The sequence below is a fragment of the Larimichthys crocea genome, chromosome XIII, assembly GCF_000972845.2.
Source record: "Larimichthys crocea isolate SSNF chromosome XIII, L_crocea_2.0, whole genome shotgun sequence".
Taxonomy (NCBI): domain Eukaryota; kingdom Metazoa; phylum Chordata; class Actinopteri; family Sciaenidae; genus Larimichthys; species Larimichthys crocea.
The window spans coordinates 6,374,522-6,401,799 of record NC_040023.1 but is presented as its reverse complement, the minus strand read 5'-3'; the positions used below and the strand labels follow the sequence as shown (position 1 = coordinate 6,401,799).

At 39.6% G+C, this 27,278-nt stretch overlaps 2 protein-coding genes across 3 annotated transcripts; one reads left to right on the top strand and one right to left on the bottom strand.

Annotated features, from left to right (window-relative positions):
• Positions 1-1,384: 1,384 nt before the first annotated feature.
• On the top strand, positions 1,385-20,796 carry col28a1a (collagen, type XXVIII, alpha 1a). Its single transcript, XM_019261599.2, has 35 exons — positions 1,385-1,490; positions 2,734-2,881; positions 4,121-4,686; positions 5,002-5,022; positions 5,196-5,255; positions 7,283-7,336; positions 7,434-7,478; positions 8,326-8,352; positions 8,479-8,523; positions 8,630-8,674; positions 10,369-10,422; positions 10,522-10,590; positions 10,705-10,773; positions 11,578-11,646; positions 11,773-11,841; positions 11,928-11,996; positions 12,092-12,160; positions 13,082-13,150; positions 13,237-13,308; positions 14,092-14,160; positions 14,571-14,642; positions 15,895-15,963; positions 16,254-16,322; positions 16,397-16,465; positions 16,553-16,621; positions 16,766-16,834; positions 16,957-17,025; positions 17,307-17,375; positions 17,496-17,576; positions 17,784-17,819; positions 17,908-17,944; positions 18,069-18,623; positions 18,865-19,001; positions 19,257-19,434; positions 19,536-20,796. The coding sequence occupies exons 2-35, from the start codon at positions 2,755-2,757 to the stop codon at positions 19,706-19,708; spliced, it is 3,420 nt and encodes a 1,139-aa protein (XP_019117144.2). The 5' UTR covers positions 1,385-1,490; positions 2,734-2,754; the 3' UTR covers positions 19,709-20,796.
• A 1,052-nt stretch (positions 20,797-21,848) lies between these two features.
• On the bottom strand, positions 21,849-26,865 carry c1galt1a (core 1 synthase, glycoprotein-N-acetylgalactosamine 3-beta-galactosyltransferase 1a). 2 transcript variants are annotated; one of them, XM_019261600.2, is made up of 4 exons: positions 26,787-26,865; positions 26,529-26,651; positions 23,727-24,391; positions 21,849-23,282 (listed from the first exon to the last, which is right to left on the bottom strand). In XM_019261600.2, exons 3-4 carry the CDS (start codon positions 24,330-24,332, stop codon positions 23,127-23,129), a joined length of 762 nt encoding a protein of 253 aa, XP_019117145.2. In that variant the 5' UTR covers positions 24,333-24,391; positions 26,529-26,651; positions 26,787-26,865; the 3' UTR covers positions 21,849-23,126. The 2 variants fall into 2 exon arrangements, with proteins under 2 accessions (XP_019117145.2, XP_010750450.3); XM_010752148.3 differs by having other exon boundaries at positions 26,529-26,841.
• Between the last annotated feature and the right edge of the window lie 413 nt (positions 26,866-27,278).

Sequence of the window (27,278 nt, the reverse complement as noted above, 5' to 3'; positions counted from 1 at the left end):
GCAGCGGCATGTGTCAGACATATCAATGATTTATGTGAGGAATTGGGCATGTGGCCTCATCTAAGCCTGTCTGTATGAATTATGGGAGCAGCTAATAGAAGTTTCTCACACCGACAAGTTCGGTTTCTCTCTCAGCACTTCGACATTCTCAGGTTGCCACTCAACATGCAACTCCATAAAGATTAAGTTTAAAACATCTAAATCACCCTAATTTTCCTTTTCCTCTCCCACCACCCTGAACGAACCATATGTCAGTTTAACCTCAGACACTGGATCCATGTTCTGTCTTCCTCACCCTATAAGTCATATTTAGTATACCGATGAGTTTTTCATTGCATTTAAAGATACAATGCGGTTACCTTTACATGGATCCGCTCCAGTACTCGGGTTCTACATCATGTGAAGAGCATTTTGCAGTAGGTGAGTATGTTTTATAATAGTTATATACACGTATGACATTTTGAACATTAATGTTGTGTTCTGTCTGAACTGGGAAGTCAAAACTTCTGAGTTCCCAGTTGGAAACATCAACTGGAACCGGTCAGATCTCGGACTCAGAAAGTTGGGTGAAGCCAAGAAGTGCTAAAAACTGCAGTTCCTTGAACGGCCACTAGATGCTGGCTACAAAACAAGTCAATCTCCATAAGCACCCATGTTAAAATGTCCAACTTAACAGCAGAAATAAACATGTTTACAGCCTGGTACAAAAAACTGTTTTGGTCTCTATAGCTGATTTCCCCGTTCAGGACAACTGTACTGAGGGTGAATTTTTATTTAACTCACATGTTCAAATTATATTTAAAGTTATTGTTTAGTATATTTTACTTGACTACATACTGTATATTTCTGCCAATAATCATTGTTGCAGGAAAGGTAAACTAAAAAATCAACCCAAGCAGCATGAAACCCAAGATATTGTTTAAGGAAAATAATTAAATCAGTTACTAAAGTAACTAAATATTGGTGAGTATTTTTTTAAACTTACTTTTTCTGGAGTTAGTAGTTTAGTTTGGTGTCGTTTTCTCGTGTTAGTGGCGATTTCCTCTCACTTTATCACAATCAGCAATTAATAGAAATTAGCTGCAGCTGCAACAGGTTGCCAGAACAACGTGCCTTCAAAATAAAAGCACTCAAAAAGTTTCGGCGCTAGACAGAACACTACAAAAGTATACAAAACAAATCATCATCAAATTATGATTAAATATTTAAAAAAACAATTCAAACTAGAAACTACGAAAAAGAATAATCACTAGTTCCTTTGTTTCACAGGTAAAGCTTTATTGTGAAGGTCATAACGGGAAGTGTGAGTTGCTGTAATGTGGGTGACTTGTCACCGGTGTGAGGTGACCATCAGAGCTGCTGCAGGTTTGACTCCAGAGCTTTGGCTCTCTGTGCCTCTATAGTGAAAGCAGCCTGTGAAACACGGCACTGCAGCGCCTGTTCACACCACTGATGGATTAACCTGGAGCTCTGATTTCATGAACACAAAGGTACGTGTCTCAGGGTATATATAACATTCAGTCAAAGTGCAATTAATGGATTTTAATTAGGATTTTAATTCAATATCTTAAAGTCAAATGTATCCACAAACTACCAATGAATGAGGTTTAATTTATTTATCACACACAGTTAAAAATTCATCCCTGCAAAACCCAGTCATATATTATTGTATAATTATCTAAATTATAAATATTAATAGTTGTATTATATAAGAGGATATAGTTAGTAATAATTTTTGGGCACTAGTAGCATGACAAATATAGATTATGTATCTGCTACTACACTGGTATAAGTATGATCAGGTGGTGGTAGTTATGTAATTGGATTTTCAGCAACAGATCAGGTGGTGGTAGTTATGTAATTGGATTTTCAGCAACAGATCAATAATAATAACAGTGATTTTAATAGTAACTAGTCACAGAAAATAGTAGTAGGTAGTACTAATAGTACTATTAGTAATAATACTAACAGTAAATGCAGCAGTAGTTGTAGTGATTACGGGTGGGCGATAAATAATATCCTTTATATCACAGAATCAATATATATAATGGTATAAAATCAGTTAATATATTAGATAAAGTAACCGAACATTCAATTCTGTTTTTGACTGCATGCAATACATCAAATTACATACCTGAAAAATCAAGCTACTTTATCACATTGACATAAAAAAAATCCTATAAGATCCAGTGCTGTCATAAATGTGTCCTGCTCACTGATTTGCAACATTACCCACAGTGACTTTATATAAAACTACATTATTAAAGGAGTAAATACCACAGGATAAACGGCTTTGGACACATTTATATTGTCTCACTACATAAAACTCTAATATATATATTGGAGTGTAGTTGTGTGTTAGCAGTATCAGTGGTAGTACTAATAGTACCATTTAGTGTAGTTGCAGCAGTATTAGAAGCATTTATAATACCAACAGTAGTATTATTAGTAGTATAGAGTACTAAGTGGAAAAAGCAGATGCAGCTGCAGAGGTAGAGGTGATAGTGACAAACAGCAGCTGTGATTATAAAGTGTGACCTCAGTTATAACAGGGAGCAGAGAGCTGTAGCGCTGTCTTAACATCATCATGCCATACTGAAGGAATTCTTCTGCGAGCAGTGGTTGCAGTGTTGTCTCCCTCTTGTGTCTGCAGCTGTTGCTGCTTTGCTCTTTGGTCTCAGAGAAGCAACATTTAGCACAAATGCTGATATAATATTCTCTATATATTTCCAGGCTGAGCAACTGCACTGAACAATGACTATGTGGTGGCTCCTAAAGGTTTTGATCCTAACTCTGGCCCTGTCGAGCCCAACCAGATGCCATAAGGGAAGGAGGAAAGGACAGAGAGATGATAACCAGGTCATCAATAATGAAGCTAAAAGTAAGTGTTTTTAATAACCATGAAATTATAACACAGTATCAAGTACATTTCACTTCGATACAGCAGCCCAAGAAGAAGCAACTCAATGAAATCTTACAGCATGTGAGAGAGATTAGCCACAGTCCATGAGAAAATGTGTGTTAAATGTTAAATGACTTAATAGTAATTAATATCTTTTAGCATGTTCTGTAATTGCAAAAAAATGTCATGGTAGTCAGTCAAATAGAAAACTTTAAAGGAGTCAGTTGTAGTATAGTTGGTCTCCATCACCAACTCCATGCCGTGCTCATGTATTTTTAGCTCCTAAAAACTGACGAGCATGGCATGGACGTTGCATGGCAGCCAGTGGATGAGATGTGTAGTCTAAAAACACCTTGAAGTGTTATATAAGTACAATCCATTTACCACACACAGCCAGCAAATTGTAATTAGTAACATAAACCACTGAGTTATAAATACTTTGGGTTATTTCTATATCAAAAATTTTAATTATTGCACCTTAAAAATGGGTGCAGCCACACCTCAAAACATTTTCAATTAAAACGCATTGAATCTTAACTGTGGAGCGCTTGTCTAAGAAACCATTTTTTGTCAGACCACACAAACTTCAATAACTTAATAGAGGACTGGTTATCATGAAAGAACATCATCATCAAGTAATCGGTGACATTGTAATCCCGATGACCGTTAATACCCAAGTAGCTGACTCTGAGTTGACACTGCTGTGGCCTTTGTGAGCTTTGTTAATAAGATGCCGTTCAGAGCAACAAAAAATCCTGATTCAACCAGCTGTCATCTCTGTTTCTTTCACCTATCCAATCTGGTTTTGTGCCCGTAGAAGTTGCACAATGTGAACAAAATAATTCTTGAATCTTCTGGGGATCATAATTATCCAACTTTATTGAAATTCAAGCCCTTCCAGTGGTGGACCTTTGAGGCCAACACCCATAAATTTACAAGTTGTTGCTCATCTTGAATATGCCGATATTATATAATGTATTCTTCCGATAATATTCATAGGACAAATTTATTGGTGATTTTTTTATTGGTTTTCAAGATGTCATTGACCGAAAGAGTTTGCTATCAGTAGGCGTGAATAGTGGTCAAAATATCTTGTTCTGGACCACAGTGTTGGATGGGTGATGGGACCATTGTTAATGGAACAGTTGGTTTTAAATGTAATAATTGACTCTTGTTGCTACTAAAATTTAACTCTTCTGTGTTTTGCCTCCTGCTTAGCTTTGATCTGCCCAGTGGAGATCATGTTCATCGCCGACAGTTCAGAAAAAGCCAAATCTTTGTTGTTTGAGCAACAGAAGGAGTTCATCCTGGACTTCAGCAACAAGCTCATGCAGCTCCACTCGACCGGCTGGCGCCTGCGTCTGCGCCTGGCCGCTCTGCAGTACAGCAGCATCGTATCAGTGGAGCACAACTTCAGAGACTGGCAGGACTTGGATGTCTTCCAGAGCAGGGTGGCCTCCATGACCTTCATCGGTCATGGCACCTACTCCGCCTATGCCATCACCAACGCCACCCAGCTGTTCAAAAGTGAGACGTCTCCCAGCAGCCTGAGGGTGGCGCTTTTGATGACGGACGGAACGGATCACCCACGCAGCCCCAGTGCTGTGACGGCTGCTGCTGAGGCCAAACAGCACAACATCAGGGTGTTCACCATCAGGCTGTCGGGCCTGCTGAAGGATGGTCCCATGGTGTCAAAACTACGATCCATCGCCAGCGCCCCCCCACAGCAGCACGTCCTCAGCCTCACCGACCCCCGGCTGGAGGACAGACTCTTCAGTGAACTGGTCAGTTATGTTTGAGTTCAGGTTGCATAGTTGTTGCTGATGTTGTTGCAGTCTGCATTCATAATGAAGATACTGAGATATACCAAGAAATAAGCAATTAAAACAGATGAAATATAGATAAACACACTGAAAGATGATGGACAGAAGTGATTGAAAGTACTGTTTTTGTTTACAATGAAAGCTCAGGGTGTCTTTGAATAGAAATGACCAGATGTGATAATGCATAAATACACAAACATGTATCCAGATTATTTCTGCAGGATTGGACTATATATATATATAACTCTCTGTTTGTTTGTTTTTTGTTTTTCTCAGAACACAATTGTCAAAACTGGAGTAAGTACTATGAAATTTATCATGAATATCAATCCTGTGATTATTCACTCACATGATCATTTTCTGTGTTGTTTTATGTCATCCTTTGATATTGTTCTTATTGCATTAGCATCCTGTTTTTGCTTTAGCATATTTTGTTTAGATTTTGCTCTTTGCCTTTGTCTTTATTTCAGTGCCCACAGCCAAAAAGCTGTCTGTGTGAAAGAGGGGAGAGGGGTTACCCTGGAAGGCCGGTGAGTTTATTATAGCATTGAAAATATCCCAAGATACCTATTAACAACTTAACTTAACTTAACTTAACTTAACTTAACTTAACCTTACTTAACTTAACTTAACTTAACTCAACTCAACCTTACTTTACTTTACTTAACTTAACTTAACTTAACTTAACTCAACCTTACTTAACTTAACTTAACTTAACTTAACTCAACCTTACTTAACTTAACTTAACTTAACTTAACTTAACTCAAACTTACTTAACTTAACTTAACTTAAATTAACTCAACCTTACTTAACTTAACTTAACTTAACTTAACTCAGCCTTACTTAACTTAACCTAACTTAACTTAACTTAACTTAACTTAACTTAACTTAACCAGTCTTTTTGTGCTAACATCTTTAACACAATCTGTGTTATGAACATGAATATTAAACACATTGTCGTACTGTTTTTCATACTCAGATGTACTAATTTTGTGCTTACTTTACTGTGAATGCCAACCAGACAGTATAGATTGAAGTTTTTTTTTATGAATGGTAGCACGGTCAGAAACAATGGTGTCAACAGAGGATGTGTTCTGCTTATCGGTGCATGCAAGGTCGAGGCTGAGGAATGTAGGCACTGTTAGATACGAGAAGTGGCGGGAAAACGAAAAGCTTTGGAAAGCAGCCAAAAGAAAAAAAATGATGGTGTATAGTAGAGTAAACGTATGGGTGGAAGCAGTAGGAAGGGGATCACAACTAAGTACACAACTCACACTATAGGAGGAGGGTGAGTAAAATAAAAGTGAATGATCTATGAGAGGAAGTCGGATGCTTAATTTACTTTGCTCTGCCGCCTTTTGGTTAATCTAAAAATGAAAATTCAGAATCAGTACAGTTGTCATGAACGGGGAAATTATCAAATTATCTGTTTTTTTACCAGGCTGTAAACATGTTTGTTTCTGCTGTGAAGTTGGACATTGCAGCACTTTGGAAACCCTGTGTTTTCTAAAATCGTGCTATATAAATAAAGTGGATTGGACTGGATTGGATTTGAACATAGGGACTTATGGAGACTGACTCACTTCTGGAGCCAGCCTCAAGTGGACATTTGAAGAACTGCAGTTTTTTGGCACTTCACTTCACAGCCACAGAGGTTGCCGCTTAGTTGACATGCAAGTTTAGTAGCTCTTATGACCCTTGGCTACACTCAATACAGTTGAAAAGGCTAGTCAATGGAGCTTGATTTGGGATTGTTTGATCCAACTATGTTATAGATAGATAGATATAGATATAGATTTAGGCCATATTGCCCATGAATATTTTTATTAAATTTCATTGAAGATCATGCTGGTAGTTGCTTTGCATCAAAGGTGGACAGACCTACTGATCAGTCAACTCCCATTCTTGACTAGCTGATCCATTCACCCAAAGAGAGACAACTTTTCTCCTCTTTCTGATCAAAATACTGGAAATGAGCTACTGGACTGGTCTGATATCCTCCTCTTTTGGGTAATATGACATTATTCTGTACCAGTTTACTTCCCAGTTGTTGAAGTGTATGTCGGCTGCAGGTTGAGTCTCTCTTCCTCAGCCGCACAGAGCTCAGTAAGCCTCACACGGTGGCTTGTTATCCCTGAATAATATCCCTGGTGTTCTCCCAGCCTCAGCACCTGCTAGAGGCCTCCACCAGCAGGTGCATCTGGCCTGCATCCAAAGCACTACACGGAAAAGATGTGAAAGGGCAGGAGATGTTTCCCACAATGCAAGTGTAGCAGGTGGTGAATGGGCCAGCTGAAAGGCCTGTTTTCACTGGTAGCACTGCTGCAGAGAAGCAAAGGTCAAGGATGGAAGATTACACATGAGCAAACACATAGGCTGCAATGATCTGAGAACTTGCAGCACTGAGGTGGAGGTTTATGTTGGACAGGGGTTACAGACAGGTTGAACTGAGCGTGACCTACCACATATATGTATGCCTATTCATACACAGAATCCAAACTATAAAGGGGCCCAAATATTCTCATTCGGCACAATCTCTCTCTTTACTTTCATGTAGGGGAAAGCAGGCGAGCCGGGGTCTGATGGAGCTCCAGGTCTAAAGGGATCTCGTGTAAGTCTCTATTGTGTCCTTAATCCAGCGCTGGTAACAAAAAGAAACTATGAAGTGTCGTTTGATGTGTTGTTTTGTCTGGGCTCGGTCACTGTAGGGGGAATCTGGCATCAACGGACGTCCAGGAATGGAGGGGCTCCAGGTAAATATCAAATATTTTTCTCTTTGCAAACAGCCATGCAAATCTATAGACAGTATGTTGTTCTGTTGTATTATATTTTGAGATACAAAATAGATTTGACCACTTTAATTGAAGCGTTTTACCACATTTAACACGATAATGAAACATCATTTTAAGAAATGCATTCATGAATCTCTTGTCTATGCAGTATTTTAGCCTGGCATGGCATAATGACCTCGAAGCGAGGCGAAATATCTAACTAGCTGGGTTAGCTCGCTCCAAAGTAAAAAGTATAATACACCTAGAACCCTTAAAACTCTCAAATTAGCATATTGTATCTCTTCCTTATTAAACTGTCCAACTGTCCACAAACAGAGATGCGTAGTTATACGCTGTACTGTTGACGAACATCCGTCTGTCCAGTACTTCTTTGCTGTAGCAGCACAGGTTAGCAGATAGAGTCACTGAGCACAGGTCTCTGTGCTGGCACTAAGTGTCTACGCCCAGCTGTCTTAACCCAAGAAATACTTTGGACACAGCTAGGCTCGCTGCTTCAAAGGTAAATATAGCTGTGTTACCTTTACATAACAGAGTAGGAGCTCAGTTAAGATTTCTCATGACAATCCAAAGCTTGTCAGGTCTCAAAAAGGTGTCTACAAACTGAATGGTGACTCACCAAATAAAACCATCTATAGAAATTCTATGGATTGGATCCAATTTTCTGAATATATATGAAACAATCAGAAAAATATAAGCCTATGAAATCTCCTGTGGTCCCATTAAATTAAGTAGTCTGAGATTGGTTGGTTGACTTTCTATTACACTATCATGATGTTTAGTGGACTGATAATTTTCTTTCCATCTATAGGGTCGACATGGCAGCAAAGGGGAAAAGGTATGTATGAATGATATTATTATTTTTGCTATTCTACACGTATTCAGTTTTATTAATGATGAATCTCAGCTGTTGTCAGATTAGAAAGATGTTTGCTTTAAGCTTCACTTACCTGTGTCTTTACAGGGAGAACAGGGTGAATGTGGTGCTGTCGGCAAAAAGGGAGAAGAAGTAGGTTTCAGAACATCTTAGATTTTCTTATTAATTGCCATAATGACTTATTTTTGTGGTGCTTTTAACACTATGAGTGAATATGGTGATTGCTGTCTTTTCTTAGGGTGCAGACGGACTTCCTGGCCCCAGAGGCCCCAAAGGAGAGCAGGTGATGTTTTAAACGTTTTATCCTGTTAACAGTCAGTCGAGTCTGAGCTCAGATGACACATATCTGATGCTTTGTAATCATTTTGAATGAGTCAATTCTGGCAACCACTTTCATTCACATGTACAATGTTTCACAAAGCATGGATCCACAGTCACAGAGTATATCATTTTGATTCAACGACAATAAAGAAATCTTTATAATTCATGTGAAAGTTAAGACAGACAACAAACAGTCATAATTTTGGTTTTATTGGTTAATCAGCTAGCCTTTCTCCGTCTAAAGTTAAAATATACACCTACGAAGATATTGTATCATGTTTGTTGAACCTTACACAAACAGAGGTTGCCAGGTTTGCTACCATCGTGCCTATACAGAGCACACTGACAGTATCTGGCAACGTGCTAGTGGAGATATATTTAGAAATACTGGGTGGATAGTAGTAAATAGTTCCAATATAAAGTTATTCTAACATTTCTATTCACTTATGTATAATAAACAAACTATTTCTAAACTTTGCACAGAGCTAGGCTAGCTGTTTCCCCCTGCTTTCAGTCTTTATGCTAAGCTAGGCTAACTACATCCAGACTTCAGACTCAGACTCGTCTTATTCTCAGAAAGAAATTGAAAGTGCATTTTCCAAATGTTGAAGAATAACCTTCAAAGTGTGTGGTTCATATTCTCGGGGTATCATGTAGCACATGTGTGAAATATACATTTTAATTTAATTTAACAGAACTCTTCATACCTGAAAGGGTGTGTGGTCAAATTGAAAGATTCCCGTGTCCCCCCACATCCGTGCTGAAACAATCAGTGCTGCAGCAAAAGCCACACACTCTGAGTCCATCTCCTGCTCTGCACTTGTGGAATGTGAGCTGTGGATTAGGTCTTATCCCTCTCCTAATGTAGCCTTTCTAAGCAGGGAATCCAAGCTTGCAATGTTTGGTTGTAGTCTTTGAGCAGACGTTGTCCCAGAGGATTAGGATTTGGGCACATGTTATCCATTCCCTCTCTCCTTAAATGCTTGTTGCCCCCTTCAGCATCAGTAGAACAACAGCAGCCATCGTCAGAGTGCCATTAGGTTTTATGTCCTTCTGATCCGTCTCCAGTTCCCATGAAATCTACCTATGCACACACTGTCAAAAGTTTACTCAAGTCTACTTCCTAGAGCCTTCCCTGCTTTACAGTCACTCTGGGACTGGAGATTTCTGCATTGTGTTGGCTATTAATCTGGTCTTTGCAGTTGATCTCCAGAGACCGTGCTCTGTGAAGGACAGATAATAAAGCAGAACCTCCATGGGAATAAAAACGCCTTTTGTTCCAACATGAATTAGACGAATCCACACAGACTCAGACAGAAGATCTAGAGGTTCTGGAGGGTTTGTATGCAGTCAGAGATGTATTTAGGACCATGAAGTGATTCATAAACAGTGAACAAGTCAAATCTGTATTTTATTGGAAGCCACTGAAGTGATCTAAGTTCATGCAACACTGAGCAGCTTTCATAAGGATGCACAGTCACGCTTCACATACTTTATTATTACTTTAAATTATTCTGTTTTTGTCAAAGGAGTCTGGTCTGGTAGCAGCATTGACTGGTTCTTAATGTTAATGAGTTTGTGTTTTTATATTAAAATCCTTTAATTTATGTCATCATATGTATTTATTTGCTCTTTCCTGTTTTGTTTCTGTCTCAGGGAGCCAGGGGAAGACCTGGAGACCAGGGTCCAGAGGGGCCATCGGGATCTAAAGTAAAAACTCTGGCAATAAATATTCTAATAAATCGAGTGGATCAGTATGTTTTTAGGTTAAAGCCATTTTTGTATGTTTCCTCTTTCTTCCCCTAAAAGGGTGACCGAGGAGTGAGGGGTGCACCCGGACCTCCTGGAGATAACGGCATTGGATTCCCTGGTCCCAAAGTAAGTTTAGTTTAGTATTTGATTTCATCACGAACATGTTCCTACTTACGTATCTGCAGGAAGGTCAATGTGTGTCCTTTGTACTTTCTCTCATCTGTGAACTTTATTTTTCAGGGCGACAAGGGGAACCAAGGGAGACCAGGCTCTCCTGGACCAATGGGAAGGGGTGAACCAGGGACACTGGTGAGTTCACAAAACTAAGTGAACAGTAATTGCTGCTATAGCTGACATACGTTTACCAGTTGCTATCACCCCATACTGTGCCAAAGAGAAAGTGTCACTAAGTTTCTGTATTTCAGCATTAATTGGTGGATTATCTCACTCTCTATCGAATTTAAATAAGCAAATTTACAGGATCCTGATCTTTGCACCTGAACTGAATTTCTGAACTTGAACTTGAACTTTGAATTTTAATGGAGTTGTTTAAATATTGGCTGCTTGTGTTTTCTGTGACGGTTCCTCTGAGCTGTGAAGTTTTTTTTGTGTCGAATGTAACTTTAAATGCGTTGAGTAGCACAGACACACTGTGAAATGAAGGCATCTGCATGGGTAGTCCCATGCCTCACCCTCTAGGTGGCAGTATAGGACAAATAACATTCCACCACTGATCCAAACCAACCACAGAAAGACACTTTTAAGATGAACCAAATCATACAAACATTCAAGACAATACATCAAAACTACGTCAAAACACTAACTGCAAACTCTCGGACTGAGAGATAGTCCCCATGCCAGAAGCCTTGCTCTTCTGATGCTGCCACAGGAGCTTTTAAGTACCTCATTCTCAGGCCAGGTGCACCTTAATGAGCAAGGCAGATGTGGCACACCTGGGCAGAACTAAAGAGGACAGCAAAAAAATACAGCTGTAATACTACACTTGTGGTTAAGATCCAAAGACCTGGGTTTTCTAACCATATTTCTGGTTCATAATCACTAATTTAATGTTAATTCAGTATGTAACATTTACTGTCTTGGTGATGTGTTTAGGGGCCAGCAGGGCCAGCAGGGATGCAAGGAGCCCCAGGGTTTCCAGGTGAAGGTCTCCCAGGCCCCAAGGTAAGTTCTAGGATGAAGCTGGTTAACTACAACCACATCATTATGTGAAGCTATTCAAATGTAACCGCACTATATCCTAATATATTAAATGTATCATTCAGATTATGGTTGTATGATCTCTTACAGGGTGACAGGGGGTATGAAGGTCTCAAGGGAAGCCGTGGACTTCAAGGAGTCGGGCAAAAAGGCGATAAGGTACGGTTAAGTGTTAAACATGGTTGGGATCGCAGACACACGTATAAAGGATGACCCGTCTGACCTCTCACCTGTCTGACCTTCAGGGAAACACAGGAGGCCCCGGGCTGCCAGGTTTGGTTGGGTTTCCAGGGGCAGGCCTCCAAGGAGAAAAGGCAAGTCCAATAAAGATGTAGGAATTTGCTTCAACCTATTTATTCTTTATTCATGCAGCTATATTATATATTCTGATGTTTCTCTCTGGCTTTAGGGGGACCTAGGGCCAGTTGGACCTTCTGGTCCCAGAGGAGCTCCTGGACTGAGCATAGTTGGACCAAAGGTTAGTAGCAGAGTATCAAAAGAGAGTTTACACTGTGGCTTTTGTATTATTTACAGGGGAGACTGATACATTAAACATTTTCTTTTCTTCTTCTTCCTCTTACAAATGGACGGTTGAACTCACAAACAAATACTTTAGTCAGTTTGGTAACTAAGTACTGGTTCATTACTCAACTACAAGTAAAACTACTGGTGTTAAAAAATACTTAAATACAAAGTTTCTTCTGAAAAACTACTCAGAGTATTAGTTACTTATGTTTAATGGGTTATCAATAGGATATTTTTAACAAAGCACATTTCTGGATCAAAACAAATAGCTAGACGAAGGCCTGATCTGGTCTGGATGGTTTCTGTCTCTCCAAATCTTTTTTTTTTTCTTGGTTTTTATAAGCCTGCAGCGTGTTTTCTTGCCAAATCGTGGCACGCGGAAAAAAATAGAACAGATGCCAAAACTGTCACAGCAGATCTGAGCTCTGCACCATGGCACGCTCTATATGGAGAGACGCTTTGGTTAACATGGGCACTAACACTGCTTTGGACTTGACTTCACTGTACTCCTCTGTAGAGAAATGCAGTCTAAGTTGTTGCAGTTGCCATACCATACTGTCGTCGGTTCACCTGTAGACCAGTGGTTCCCAAAGTTTTTTCCTGGGTGCTCACCCTTACTTATTTATCTAAGACACACTGAGCCATGGAGGTTGCCACTTGGTGAGTGGGCGATGTTTCTGTGAAAATAAAGACACAACAGTCTGAGCTAGTCCAATATATTGTTCAGGGAATAGACTTTAGTGAGGAAAACCTTTGGGGAGCTGGTCTGCTGGTGTCAACCTCTAACCTAGAATCAATACTGGCTCATTTGCCACATTTACATTCCCTCTCACATCGCCTGATGTGACTTTCAGCGATTTGTGTTGCTTCACAGGGTGACCAGGGTTTCCCCGGAGAATCTGGACCTCAGGGAGAAAGAGGTATTGGTGAGGCAGGACCAAAGGTAAGACAACCAAACTCAAACACGTTGAACTGAATGAACAATGGGACCTAAAGTTTTTCAAGTTCATGTATGTTCATGTCTTCTAGGGGGAGCCAGGACCTGACGGAGCTGCTGGAATACCTGGCATTCCTGGTGAGGATGGAGCTGTTGGGTCTAAGGTGAGTCAGTAATTGGAGGTCAGTTAAATAAAAAAATTACAAGGTCAAAATTTGTCCAAAACAATAAAACTGACACTTTTTTAGCACGATGCTCCATCGCCCATGTTGTTCAGCAACAAGAAAGTGCCCCACCTCATTGTTTGTCAGACATAGGAATGAATTGTGTATAATATCTGTCGTACAGCAGGTTTCTCAGCACAATCACCAGCACCTTTCCACACACAAATATTTCCACGGAAATAATCTGTCCATGACTTGTACTTCTGGTTCTCCAACCTCTTAGGCAAGTTCAAGTTCAGGTTCAAGTTCAAGGACATACAGAGAATTAAAATTGCGTTTCCCTCTTATCCACAGCAATAGACATGAAATATAAAATATAAGTAAAAGATGTAAAGAATATAAAATAAAAATGTCTAAAAATATATATACAAGCTAAAAGACATCCAAGAAAAGACAGTGGCAAATCTGGAAGATATAAATAGTATAAATGTGGCAAACCTGGCGGTATGAACAGAATGAACAATATAAACAGAAACAACAGTCTAACAGTATCAGTATGGCAATATGGCACAGTATAAACTGAATTATCAGTATAAATATAAATATATATATATATGGCAATACTGCCATATTGCCAGTTTTTTAGAGTTTGTAAAAGTGTCTGGTGCCATTTGGTTTGTGGGGGCAGCGGGCAGAGAAGGAAGCGGGGGCAGTGCTGGGAGGGAGTTCAGCATCCTGATGGCCAGGATGGTGTGACACAGTTTGATCTGCTGTTTTATCCAGGGAGAAATGGGTGTGCCAGGTCTGCGAGGCCTCGAGGGAACACCGGGGAAAGGCATCCCTGGAGAAAAGGTAACCTTGTCAATAGTATTACAGTCTCTTAGAGGATATCCTGAATGCTTCAACATGATGAAGCGTTACTTTGCTTTAGTAACTCATACATGTACTGTAAATGCCCGGGACATGAAAAGACACATTTTGCAGTCAATATTACCTCACTGGTCAGTAGTTTAAGTACATATTTGCATACCTGTATTCACAATAGCTTCATTGACTTTCCTGTACACGGAAAACTGACTAACCAAATTACTGTATTTAACTTTTAGACTTAACTTTTTAGAGATTTGACATTGGCCAATTTGAATTCAACATATAGGTCACTCATGAGTAAATATCAATCACTACTTTCTATATGCCATACCTTTCTATTACTAGAGGAGCTGAGATGTATGATGTCATGTGTATTATGTGTTTTCCCACAGGGAGACAGAGGTGACCGTGGCCCAAGAGGACTTTCAGGGGTTCCAGGTCCAGTTGGACCTGCTGGCGCTAAGGTGTGTTAAATACAAGTTTCCACGATGGGAAATGATGTGCTTAGTCATTCATTAATCATTAAACACAGGTCACGTTTAATGATTGAATGGTTCGTTTACATGTGGTTTTGCTTCCAGGAGTCTGAATGACTATGACGAGTGATTTAAGATTAGTCCCACGTGACAGCCTGACACATTCAGGTTGACATTAATAACACTGTAGTGGTATTATAAAATCAGCTACATGCTGCTGCTTAAAAAAAATGAGGTTGATGAGTGTGAAAGTGAACTAAAAAATTAAAGTTACTGGCTGTAAAACCAATGTAGAGCTGTCAGAAACTGCAGAGTTGGTGATAATTCTCTGTGGTTTTGTTAGTACGAGCGACACCTTTCACATTAAACACTGTCATTTGATCCATAAAGCAACTCTGTAGAGCTTTCTAGCCTATTTAAACTCATTCTTGTGGCTTTTACCACCTGCACACTCCAACAAACTCCTAAAAGAGTGTCGGTCATAAAATCCTGTGTCTGTTTTGATGAATATAATCTTCATACAACAGGTTTTATTTCACTCACAGCTCAAATTCAAATATAACTCATTGGCTAATACCAAAAAGTGCGCAAAAAAATCTTATGCCCTCTGCCTCGGAAAGTACACACCTTTAGCTGGTAACACAGGATTTCTGTTTAAAGCTTTAACCTGCAAGACTAAAAGAAAATTACTCAGATCATATTTCTGAGTTCTGTTGTCAGATTCAAAAAAGCTTGAATGCATTTATCATCACAACAAAGTTATTGACAATTTATGAAAAAAAGGTGATACTTCATGTTGTCTTTATGTCACTAAATATATCTCTCTCTGCTGTTTGGTGCTCCAGGTAGTGTGAAGCAGGTTTATATGAACTCTTTTTGATGTAAACAGAAAAAAAATGGTAAAGACAGAAAAAAAAGGAAAGTTGCGAGCAGTGAAACAAAAACAATGAGCTAAAAGAGGCTGAAACACTCTGTTACAAACCCATTAGATCCATTGTTGGTATAAAAAATAGTTCTGAATCTAACGTTAAATTAAACGATTTTAGACTTTTAAACACATTTGTTGTTAATAATCGCGAAGACACTGCTGCTAGTAATGTTTAATTCATCATAAATCAGAGGCTTCCACACTTGCTACGATTGAGAAAAGAGATGACACGTTTGCGCCGCATGGTCTTGACGCAAGCTTTTATTTGCTTGCAGCTTAATGTCTATATGTTTGACTGACTCTTTTGTTTAGGGAGAGCCTGGGAGTCCAGGAATGATGGGGCTAACAGGAGCTGCTGGTCGTGGATTACCGGGGGAAAAGGTGATGACACACAGTGCTCACACTATCATCACCTAAAACATTAACCATCAATCATAGTGTTGGAAAAATCTTTACCAAAGGATGTCACTGGAGTCTTTCCAATAAGTTTTACTTGCAGCAAGGAAACAAAATGCAGGCACACAGTAAGGGTACAGGATTGACTGCTCAAGTTTTTAAACATTTGGTTACACACAATATGGCATGACCTCAGTTGGTAGTAGTCATGTGAGTCATTGTGGTCAGTCAGTCTACATTAATGTTAATTATAGTGTTGTTTTTCATTTTTACAGGGGGAGTCTGGGCCTGTAGGACCAGCTGGTCCTGTTGGAGAACCTGGAGTAGGAATTGTTGGACCAAAGGTAACATGAACACCAAAGTATAAAGTGTATTGCGTAGCTGTGTCATGCAAGCTGATCATCTATTCCTACTTCAGGGTAATAAAGGAAATACTGGACCTGTGGGGCCTCCAGGAATGAAGGGAGATGGCTTACCAGGACCACAGGTGAGAAGAAACAGTCAGAAATGAGGTGTACAATTGAATCATGAGAAAAAGAGGTTTGTAAATAAACGTCTTTTCCGTCATCATTAGGGACTGCCTGGCTTACCAGGACTGCAAGGAGAGATGGGACCTGAAGGGAAAGGACTACCGGGATCAAAGGTGAGGCATGAATTCATGTATAGGAATTTTTAGAAAATGAAAACTTGACATGTGTTTAGTGTTGTCTGCGATACCGACTGGAAGTTGAAATGGAACAATAAATTGTTAGCCTGCTAAATTAGTTTTGCCCATTTTGTGTGTCAGGGTGACAGAGGCTTAACAGGGGTGCCAGGGCCATCAGGTCCTCCAGGAGTTGGACTTTATGGACCAAAGGTCAGTGTGTGTGTGTGTGGGAGTTAAATAATTTCTGTTGTTCTTCTAAACTATTTCCTTTGCATGTCATAATGAAATGAGCCTTATAACTCTACAATTGCTCCAATGCATTGTATTCCCAGGGCTCTATAGGTCAGCTTGGTCCACCAGGCTTGCAAGGGCCTCAAGGAGAGGGTATCCAGGGTCCAAAGGTAGGTCATAAAAAACACTTGGCAAGGCTGGTATGGTGTCAGTGAAGCTGATGGGATCCCAAATATTGAGGATTCAAGACCCAGCTGACCATTTTGGTCCATTGTCTTGTCCTGCTAAGATGACCATCTTGAGTTGTTACCCTCCATTGTCTTGTCCTGCTAAGATGACCATCTTGAGTTGTTACCCTGTGCTGGTAAATTAAATCAATCAATCTATGGTGTTTCACTCCATGGACTTTATGCCTCTTCATGCTTACCAATTCATCCATCTTTATTCTTAGGGGGAACCCGGATTTCAGGGGCCAATGGGTCCTCGGGGTGCGCCAGGCGATGGCTTTCCAGGGGAGAAGGTACAAACGATACAGCCTACTGCATGTGCCAATGTTTGAATGACCTGTGGCATATTGACTCTGATTACCAGTGCTTTAAATTTGCTTTAATAAAGAGTGCTTTCAAATAAATGCACACAGGGTGATAGAGGCATTACTGGAGACCGAGGAAAGAAAGGAGACAAAGGAGACTATGGAGAACCTGGATCTACTGGATCGATGGTAACTTTGCATGTCACGGTTTCTTTTTCTTCTTTTAGGGACTGATGTCTTCCTCATTTCATGTCAAATGGAAATTATAACTTGCTGGTTAGATCAAGTAGTCTATTTAAAATATAATGAATGTTTGCTGATACCATTTGGTGCCAAATGGACTGGTACATCCGATACATAAGGTCACCATGTACTTCAATGAATTTAATTTTATAGGGGCGATCTGGAGAAAAGGGGGAACCAGGGCTGACAGTAAGTAAAGTAACTGGCCCAAATGATACTCAGCTTTATATCATAACATTAGAGTTTGAGACCTAATTTCTTTATTTTCTGTTCACAGAGAGAGGAAGTAATCAGGATTATACGGGAAATCTGTGGTAAAATACACATTTTATCATGATCTTTTTTATGCTGCTAATGTTTTAGCAAGTAAAACTATACGATGCACAGACATAGTACTTTGTTTTACAGTTATTCATGTTTTCATATCTACCCTTGCAGGCTGTGGGCTCAAGTGCAGAGAGAGCCCGCTGGAGCTGGTCTTTGTGATAGACAGCTCAGAGAGTGTAGGACCAGAAAACTTCGAGTTGGTTAAGGACTTTGTAACCACTATTATTGACCGAGTGTCGGTGAGCCAAGATGCCAGTCGTATCGGCGTGGTGCTCTACAGCCACATGGTGAAGGTGGTAGTCAGTCTGGAGCTGCAGCTCAGCCAGGACGAAATCAAGGACGCCGTCAGAAAGATGCCGTACATGGGCAAGGGTACCTTCACAGGTAGTGCCATCCATCGAGCCAACCTGCTGTTCCAGGCCTCGCGGCCCGGTGTGAGGAAAGTGGCTGTGGTTTTAACGGCCAGGAATGCCGACGAACGTGATGTCATGAATTTTGAAGAGACAGCAGCAGAGGCCCACAACGAAGGGATCGAGATGTTTACTATAGGAGTCATGGACAAGGATGACTTTCAGTATGAATGGTTTGAGGCTGAGATGAACGTTATTGCTTCTGATCCTCATGAAGAGCACATCTACCTCATCGATGACTTCAGGAAACTTCCCAGTAAGTAAATAATGTCGTTTTTGTCCTGTCAGACGCAGACTGAGATGTTTGTTTAACCTAGTTTTATCAAAAGTGAAAGAAAACAAGTTCCAACAACTCTATGATCTTCCCTTTACCTTGCAATCACTTGAGAAGTGATACACAAATAGATACAGCCACTTTTTACAATCGTCATTACTTCACGTGATGAGTAAAGGACAACTTTTCTAATTATGTTTCCTCTTTGTTTCTTATGATACAGATCTGGAAAGCAAATTACTGAATCGGATTTGTGATCAGGAAGACATAATGGAATTTCCACCAAACTCTGTTTTTCCATCTGCGGAAATCCAACCAGAAGTTTTCTCTACGGCGTTCCCAGAGGAGGAAAACATAGAAGTAAACGCTGCTTTTATCTCATCTGGAAAGAATAATAGACTTGATCCATTTTCCTAAATGGATGTGTAAAAATCTACTTTATTTTAACCTTGATTGATCTGTAAGTTTGCAGTAGACAGACCTATTTATGTTGATCTGGTTATAAGTCTGTTGATTTAAAATAATCAGAATTATGCAATAACTATATTGTAGCTGCCTTTAAAAATATAAGCAGTGTTACTGAACTCTGATCTAAGCTTCTCCTCTGCTTCCCAGTTCGAACTCCCAACAGAGCTAGTAACAACACCGACTCCAGGGCCCCAAAGGCACCAAAGCCCCGAAGTGGCCTCCGTGGTGGGTCCTCAAACTCCGGCCGACTGGCTGTATGAGGTCGTGAGCACACAAGCTCCAGTCAGCCCTCCTCCTCCACCCCTGACAGACTCACCAGTGCCAGGTAAACAAGCAGACCCCAAACGCAAGAGTGTGAATACTTCTTCCGCCTCAGATTAAAAGGAGCTTCACTAAACAAATTTAACACCCTTCTTGACCTTTCAGATGACGGGTGCAGTCAGTCTCTGGATCCAGGTCCGTGTCGAGAGTACGTAGTCAGGTGGTATTATGACCGCGAGGCCAATGCTTGCGCCCAGTTCTGGTTCGGAGGCTGTCAGGGCAACGCAAACAACTTTGAGACTGAAGCCAAATGCAGGAGTTCCTGCGTGTACACGTAACGGACTGTGTTTGGAGAAAAGAGTGTGTGCTGACACACTCCGTCAGCGTGCGTCGACGATGCAAGCTTTACTGTTTGAACAGCGCTCAGGCGAGGAGCTGCTGCTGTGGTCACACTGCTGCAGGTGAAGGAGATGATGTAGAGCAGACTTGGGACCTCCTCGCCGTCTCTCAGGCTACGGTCACACTGCAGGTGCTCCTTGTAGCACCCCATAATGTAATAATTCCCTGAAAATGTAATAAAATTTGCACTTAACTCGATCGGAAATGTAACAAAAGCCAATAGTGTAATAACTTCAGCAATAATGTAATAAAATATCCTGACTGAACATTTTTACCGATAATCGAATACCTTATTACATTATTGGGAATTTATTACATTTTCAGGAGGGTTTTTTTTTTTCTTTCCAAAACTGATTATGTAAAACTTGACAGATAATGTAATATATATGTTCATTTTACATTTTGTGTTTTGAGAATCTAAGAATGTTATATACACTGGATTTGAAACAACAGAAAGACTATTGGGTTAAATTACAGACCTTGAGTACCATATGCACATGTGCAGATACGCAGGGACATGCAACTACATCCTGGTCTTACTGAGTGAGGACTTACCTCCTTAGGAGACCAGAATTCCAGCTCAGATAAGCTTCTGAGCAGCACTGGAGATCCCAGGTAACTCTTCCCTAAACGTACCTCTACACTGATTTCCAACAAATCACTACCTCATGAAAACAACCACAAACCGACAACAAACAACTTAATTTGAAGAGGATATACATAAGCATTCATACACATTACATGACACCTGACATAAACCTACGCCTACATATCCACTCAAACGGTTATTATATCACTTACTCTATGTCAAGCGACATAGTGGTCAGCTGACATACTGTCATCCTTCTAGTATATTATGAGATTTACTTGTGGTAAGTGCAAATTTTATTACATTTTCTGGAAATTATTACATTATAGGGTGCTACACTCCTGCTCAAATCTGAACTGTTGTACATGCACCAGATGTCTGATCATTATAGAGATGTATATCGACTGAAACCAATACAAGCTGACAGGAATTTTTACTTTCTTTATTGTTGTTTAGTTGTTCTCTAGTTACTCAGCTTTCTCTTTACACTGGGCTGAAAACACAGGAGCATGTATCATGAAGTGAGTTTGTCTTAGTCTCTTCTCTTGACCGCTTGAACTGAGCTGATGAAACGTAAAGTAACATTGCATAGAAATTAGTATTTTTGCTATTTACCACCCCCCCAGTTTCAGAGTGCAATATCAACAGCCAAACATCAAGCAAGCGCAACAACACCCAGCTTGATAACTCTCTCTCTTTTTCTGTTCTTAGCTTCTTCTATCAATGTTCCCTTCAGTCTTTTCACGTCTGTCGTTATGTCTATAGAGACTGCTGAGCCCACTTACATTGCCCACTTGCCCAGCTCCTGTTCTGGCACGACACCAGCTCCACTGCCAACATTAGTTAACAGCAGCTACAGTTCATAGTAGTTTGCTGTCCATCACAAAACTCTTTGAATCCACTGATTTTAACTTCAACATGATTTTAAACCCGTTATATTATAGTAAAGAAAGTTACACAATGTTGCTTTAATATCAGCTGTAGTACAAAAAAAGATTTGCAGTCATCTGTTACGTCTGTTGCTATGGCAACCACTTTCTAAATCATTAAGAGTCATGTTTAAATCTGGTCAATTCAACCATATATTACAGTATGAAGTATACAATGACAATACATGAGAAGAGCACCTGCAATGTGAATATGGTCTACTGTATATACTGTTGTTACAGATGTAGTTTATGGACCCAACAGTGTATGAAACATATTTCATTTTAGAGTATTAAATTCTAGGATTTGTCTTGTTATATATTGTTTTTGTGGGTCTCTTGTTTTTAGGTGTTTCTTTAAGAGTTGTTCCACAAAGCAGCGTGGTCTTTAAAAACATGTTGATAACTACACACAGTGTATTTTTAACCTGTTTATGGTATTTTCACATGATGTTGTAGCGACTTAAGTGCTCAATTCTTAAGCTCTAGTTGTTTTAACTCATCTTAACAAAATCTATTAACCTTCATAATGATGAATGTTTTATGGAAAGACACACACTCGACTGTAAAATATGTTGTTTAATTGTTTAACACTAAAAGTGCCAGAAGGAATAGTGAACTTACAACATGGTAGTTAAACAAAATAAACTTTTTTTTCAATAAATAAAATATAATTTCTTAAAGATTGCCCATTTCAATAACATAATTTCAAAAGTGCATCACAGATATGACATTTGACGTCGAGTACACACACAGTAGTTGCTGCTGATCTGAAGCCTCACGCAGCAGCAGACTGTACATGTTGTGTTTATCAAGTTAAAACCTTTTGTTCCATCCGGATGTCCCAAAATCGGACAGTTATTTTAACCCAGGAGTTTGACATTTTGGGAATAGATTCATAGGTTCATATCACTCTGGGAAATATACAGCTACAACCAGCAGACATACCAAAAATAAAAGTATAAACACAACAAGCTACAGTGTTTTAAAGCACCGGACAATCAGAGGATATGAAGATATCCTGCAACAAATGGCATCTGCTTGGATTCATGGTGTAAACATATGCTGCACACTTCTTTTAACAAACTGAACCGGACGTTAAATAAAATAACCCAGGCTTTTATGTGCATCAATCAATGAACTTCTGTTTTTACGACAGTCCCTTAATTACTTTAATTACGTTTAAAATCTTGTTTCCCCTCAAAAGGTAGAGAGAGAATGCTTTTTTTATTTCCATCGCTTACTCAAAGTGTAGGAACATTTGAATGAATTATACATTCTCATGGTTTAGGTCAACTAAACTGACCGACTGGATTGTGGAGGATTGAATCTAACAATGTGTAGCATGACAAAAGCTTAAACATTTCTATTATAGTTCAAACATCCAAAGTATTTCTATAAAAACAGATCCGGCGTCTATCTGACAGCTGTATTTGTCAAAACATGTCACACCCAACCAGTAAAGGACACTAAAGTTTGACAGTACATTATGTTGGTGGCCAGGATACAATCATCATCAGTTTTTATTGGTCTAGATACCACCTTAAATTAACATGGCAGAGAAAGACACCCTTCTTTAAGTACAGTGCATTTGTAGCATTGTCATAAAAGACAATGAGGAAGACAGGTTATGAACAATCTTAAAATTTAAGATGTTCACACAGTGAAGTGGCAGTTTAGTTAAACACCTCAAAGCATTCACAGTTGAAATCAGACCCTAGAATTAAATATATTAAAGGTTTATAAATTAAGCTTTGCTCTGAAAACATACTGACACCCTCGACCCATCTCCAATTAGTGCAAGGGTTGTAATTCAGACACCAACAAGGACTTTTTCGTTTTTTACATGGGGGCATTAAATTCAGTTTTTTCATCAGGATTAAATCTGTGTTTGTATCCATATGGACGTAAATGGTACGTCAGATACTCCAAAGCGTACAGCTGGACGGCGTATATGTAGTGAAAGGACACAACAAAATCTGAGCAGCAACCTGGACCCTGAGGAGAGAGAGAGATAGAGCACACGTGTCAGTTCACTATTGTTATGCATTACAATAACATTAAGTGAAATGTCACTTAGTCAAGTGTCATCAGTTTTCTAAATGATAGAAAAGGAATGCCTTAATGAAAAAGGCTGGGAACTATTGCTCTTAACCAACCGTGTGTCGTGCTGAAAATGAAGCAGTACTAACACACAGATAAACAACTTGTCACAAATGGGCTACGTCATTGATTGCCACGATATTTTTAAAAACCTAAAACTCAGTTCTACCTGTATAGACCCCGGAGATTGTCTTTGGTTAGGTGTCAGATCAGAGTCAGGAGTTACTCATTAACTAATCATAGAAGATCAACAGGTAGCTCCTCATTCGTTTGGCAATATAAAAGTGTGTAAAATTTACAAGATGTTACTTCCATCCAGATATGTGTAGTGTAACATACCTCTATTGGTTCATAGTGCTCATAAATCAGATACCAAGGCCGTGGTCTTGGTAGCTGTCTGATCAGGTAATACCCTGGAGGGTAAGAATGAAATGTTTGTCTCCCCTTCACATCTCTGGAGTCTGCTAGCTTCACCTTCATCGTCTCCATACATTTTCCCAGAGCCATGTCCTCTATGGTGGAGAAGTGGGTACATTGCCCAGTATCGAACCCTTTGATAAATCTCCTCAGTGCTTCCTTACTGAGGACATAACCGGCTCCTCCACTCATGTAGCCTTGACTGATGAATGGGGTGAACCTTCTGCCCACATACCACGGCTTCTCTGGATCATATTTGGACAAGACGTAGCGTAAGTTCTCCACAACCACGAACGTGTCGTCGTCCGCTTTCAGGAACCAGTCTGCTTCGTCCAGGTGGTGCTGGTGGATGTACTGAAAGGCTCGGATGGTCTTCCAGTACAGATTGTCCCTTCCCTCGCTCACGTTAAGTTCCACAGTGGGGAAGTCAGTCTTGACGGAGCTCATGTACAGCACTTTGTTGCAGCGCTTGCCCCATGTTTCTCTGATGTGCTTGGTTCGAGATTCCAAGTTATTGGGCCCCGTCATGATCCAGCACAAGACCCGTACTGTGTTGGAGGAATTAGTGGCTGGGCTCCTTTTCTTACCTGGAGGAATGTACAAACAAAGTATTAGAAATATGGATATTTTAGACATTAACCTGTAGGTTAGGTGAGTTCTGGAAGCAACAAAGGTCAGTTTGACTGTTAACTGAGTAATAAGCTCCTACAAGTCACTGTCTATCTCTAGCTGAGGCCATAACTTGCTATGTTAACATAGTAAATCATGACAGTATGAACTGAAGCATTATTAGGGGCTGTCGTTCAATGAAGGAGAGCTGGACTTCGTGCATCAGGTTGTTTCTACAGGAGTCAGCTTCAACTCTGGCCATGGTTTAGACCCTTTTAGTGCTGATGTCATGATCATGTCATGGTGTTAGCCAGAGGTGATCCAAAGGAAAAACTGAAGGCGGAAAAAATAAATCACCTCAGAGTAGCTGGCTACCGAAATAACCTACCGAAAACAACATCTTGCCATGTTGTTGGATGTCTGAATCAAGGGAGTAATGGCTCAAAAGAATCCAAGACGAGTATGATCAAGTGTGATACGACTAAAAGACTGGACTGATTATGAAAAATGCTTGTATTTACACTGGAAGCTTCTTCCCAGGGGAGTTCTTGTTGTGATAACTGCATATATTCGATCCGCAGACAATGTTACAGCTGCAGAAATCCCACCTACAGTACCTCGTCTTTATCTCCGGAGACTTTAACCATGCTTCCCTGTCCTTCATTCTCCTCACCTTCACCCAGTACATTAAACGCAATGCCAGAGACAATTTAAAAAGAAAAAAACTGGATCTACTGCGTGCAAACACAAATGATGCATACAAAACATCATGGAACACAAAACAGGAGGCATTCACCCATATTACCTATGCGGGCTCTAACAGAGCTACGCCCACACTGTGTTGAAGGATCAGTTGTCAGACTCTTTAACACCAACATGACTTACCATAGTATACATTATTACCTTACTTAGATCTCACTTAAATTATTTTACATCTGAAAACATGTGAATTTCTGGTGTGGGACACAAAGTCCATTTTATCTCTCTTATAAAGTCAGCCCATTGTTTTCCTATAGCCAGGGCCATGACACCCAACGAAGGTGTGGTACCTTTACAGCAGTTACTGTTTTTCATCTGTTGTTTGATTCTCATTTGAGGCTGAACAACAGCAGGATCCCACATCAAAGGTTTGGACCCAACCTTGCACCAATACACACGGGACAGTTCAAGTATTTCACCTCTTACTTCTTGACCCCTTCTACTAAGGATGTTACAGAAAATGCAATAAATAAATGAATTCCCCTCTTAACCATTTATTATGACAGCACTACATATTTATCTTTAACTCATGTATTTAAGGAGTTGAAGTATCTTCTGCATGGCATATTAACATTGATAACTGGTTTTCCTAGTTGCTAATATCAAATGGGGGTGAAGACGTTAGCAGGATACCTCTGTGAGATGTGTAGTCAGGTTTTTTCCTGTGCAATCTTTTTTTTAGGATCCATATTTATCTGTTTTATAATAATAGGAGGGCAACACATTGCTCCCTAAGTACAGACAGACAAAAAGTGTGCATCTGTCTTGATTCCTGGAAATACACTTGTGTGGAAAATGTTTTAGATCTTTGGGTTCATCTCATGAAAAATTGGAGCAAAATGTTTTAGATCTTTGGGTTCATCTCATGAAAAATTGGAGCAAAAACAAAAGTGTTTGTTCAGTGTAGTACGTGTGTAGGTATTCAGCGGCTTGGCTTAAGTTCAAATATTTTTTCAGAAAAACTATCATAGCCTCTCCATAGACTTATAATAACCACATGAAAAAATAAAGAAAAGTTTTACATAGAGCTTTGAGTGTGGTTGCGCCAGACGCAAAGCTGTTTGGAATGCGCAATTACGCACGACGACAAGATAAATAGAACAGATCCACATCTGACGTCTCTAAATGAAATATAGCCATTTAACATAAATAAAACACTTAGATTTTCTTATGTAAATATAACAAGTGAGGGTAAATGTAGCCTCAATATAACAATGTGAGTTTCCTTTTTGGGAAAATTAGTTTTCAAGTAGTGTCCACATCAGATCTAATACTTTATTTACAAAGAAACAAAATCACATCAGCCATAAACATGCCAAACACAATAAACACAACATTAATGTAATCAAAGCCTACCTCTGTGTTGATGCAGTGAACCGTATTCAGCTTCAGGTCTGTAATCTCTCCCGAAGTTTGTGAGCTGCTCTTGTGAGAAACAGTACAACAGAAAGCGAAGGGACAGAAATCCCACGATGAGTCCTGCGGTGAAGATTAAATTAGACGTGAGACGCCTCATCCTCCTGATTTATCCGTCAGACACAAGTTAACATTACAACAAAACGTTAAAAAAAAAAGTAGATAGATGGGACATGGGAGTCAGATCTTCATGTTCACCTCGTCAGGGAGCAGAGTGGTGAAACAGGTGTTTTCACCACAACTCTGATTAGATCTCCTGCTGTCTGATAAGGCGCACCATGGTCACGTACTCCGCAAACAGAGAGGATAAAAAAAAAACACGAAATACAGGGTTGGGCTGTGTGGATAGTTTTAGTTTGAAGTTGGATAGTTTTAGTCTGAAGTTGGATAGTTTTAGTTTGAAGTTGGATAGTTTTAGTTTGAAGTTGGATAGTTTTAGTTTGAAATTGGATATTGTTGTTTTCCAAATAAAAATGTGGGATATTTAAAGCAGATATATTGTGTTTAAAGCTATTGAGCTAAAATGTTAATATTTAAATAATTATAAAAAATAATAAAATATATTTAGAGTTTTCAATTTTAAAAATGACAGGTGTATCTCATCCAGCATCCAACACCATTAAATGTTAATAATTAAATGTTAAGCAGTCACTGGATAATATGTTTTCGGGGTCATAGGTCACATGACCT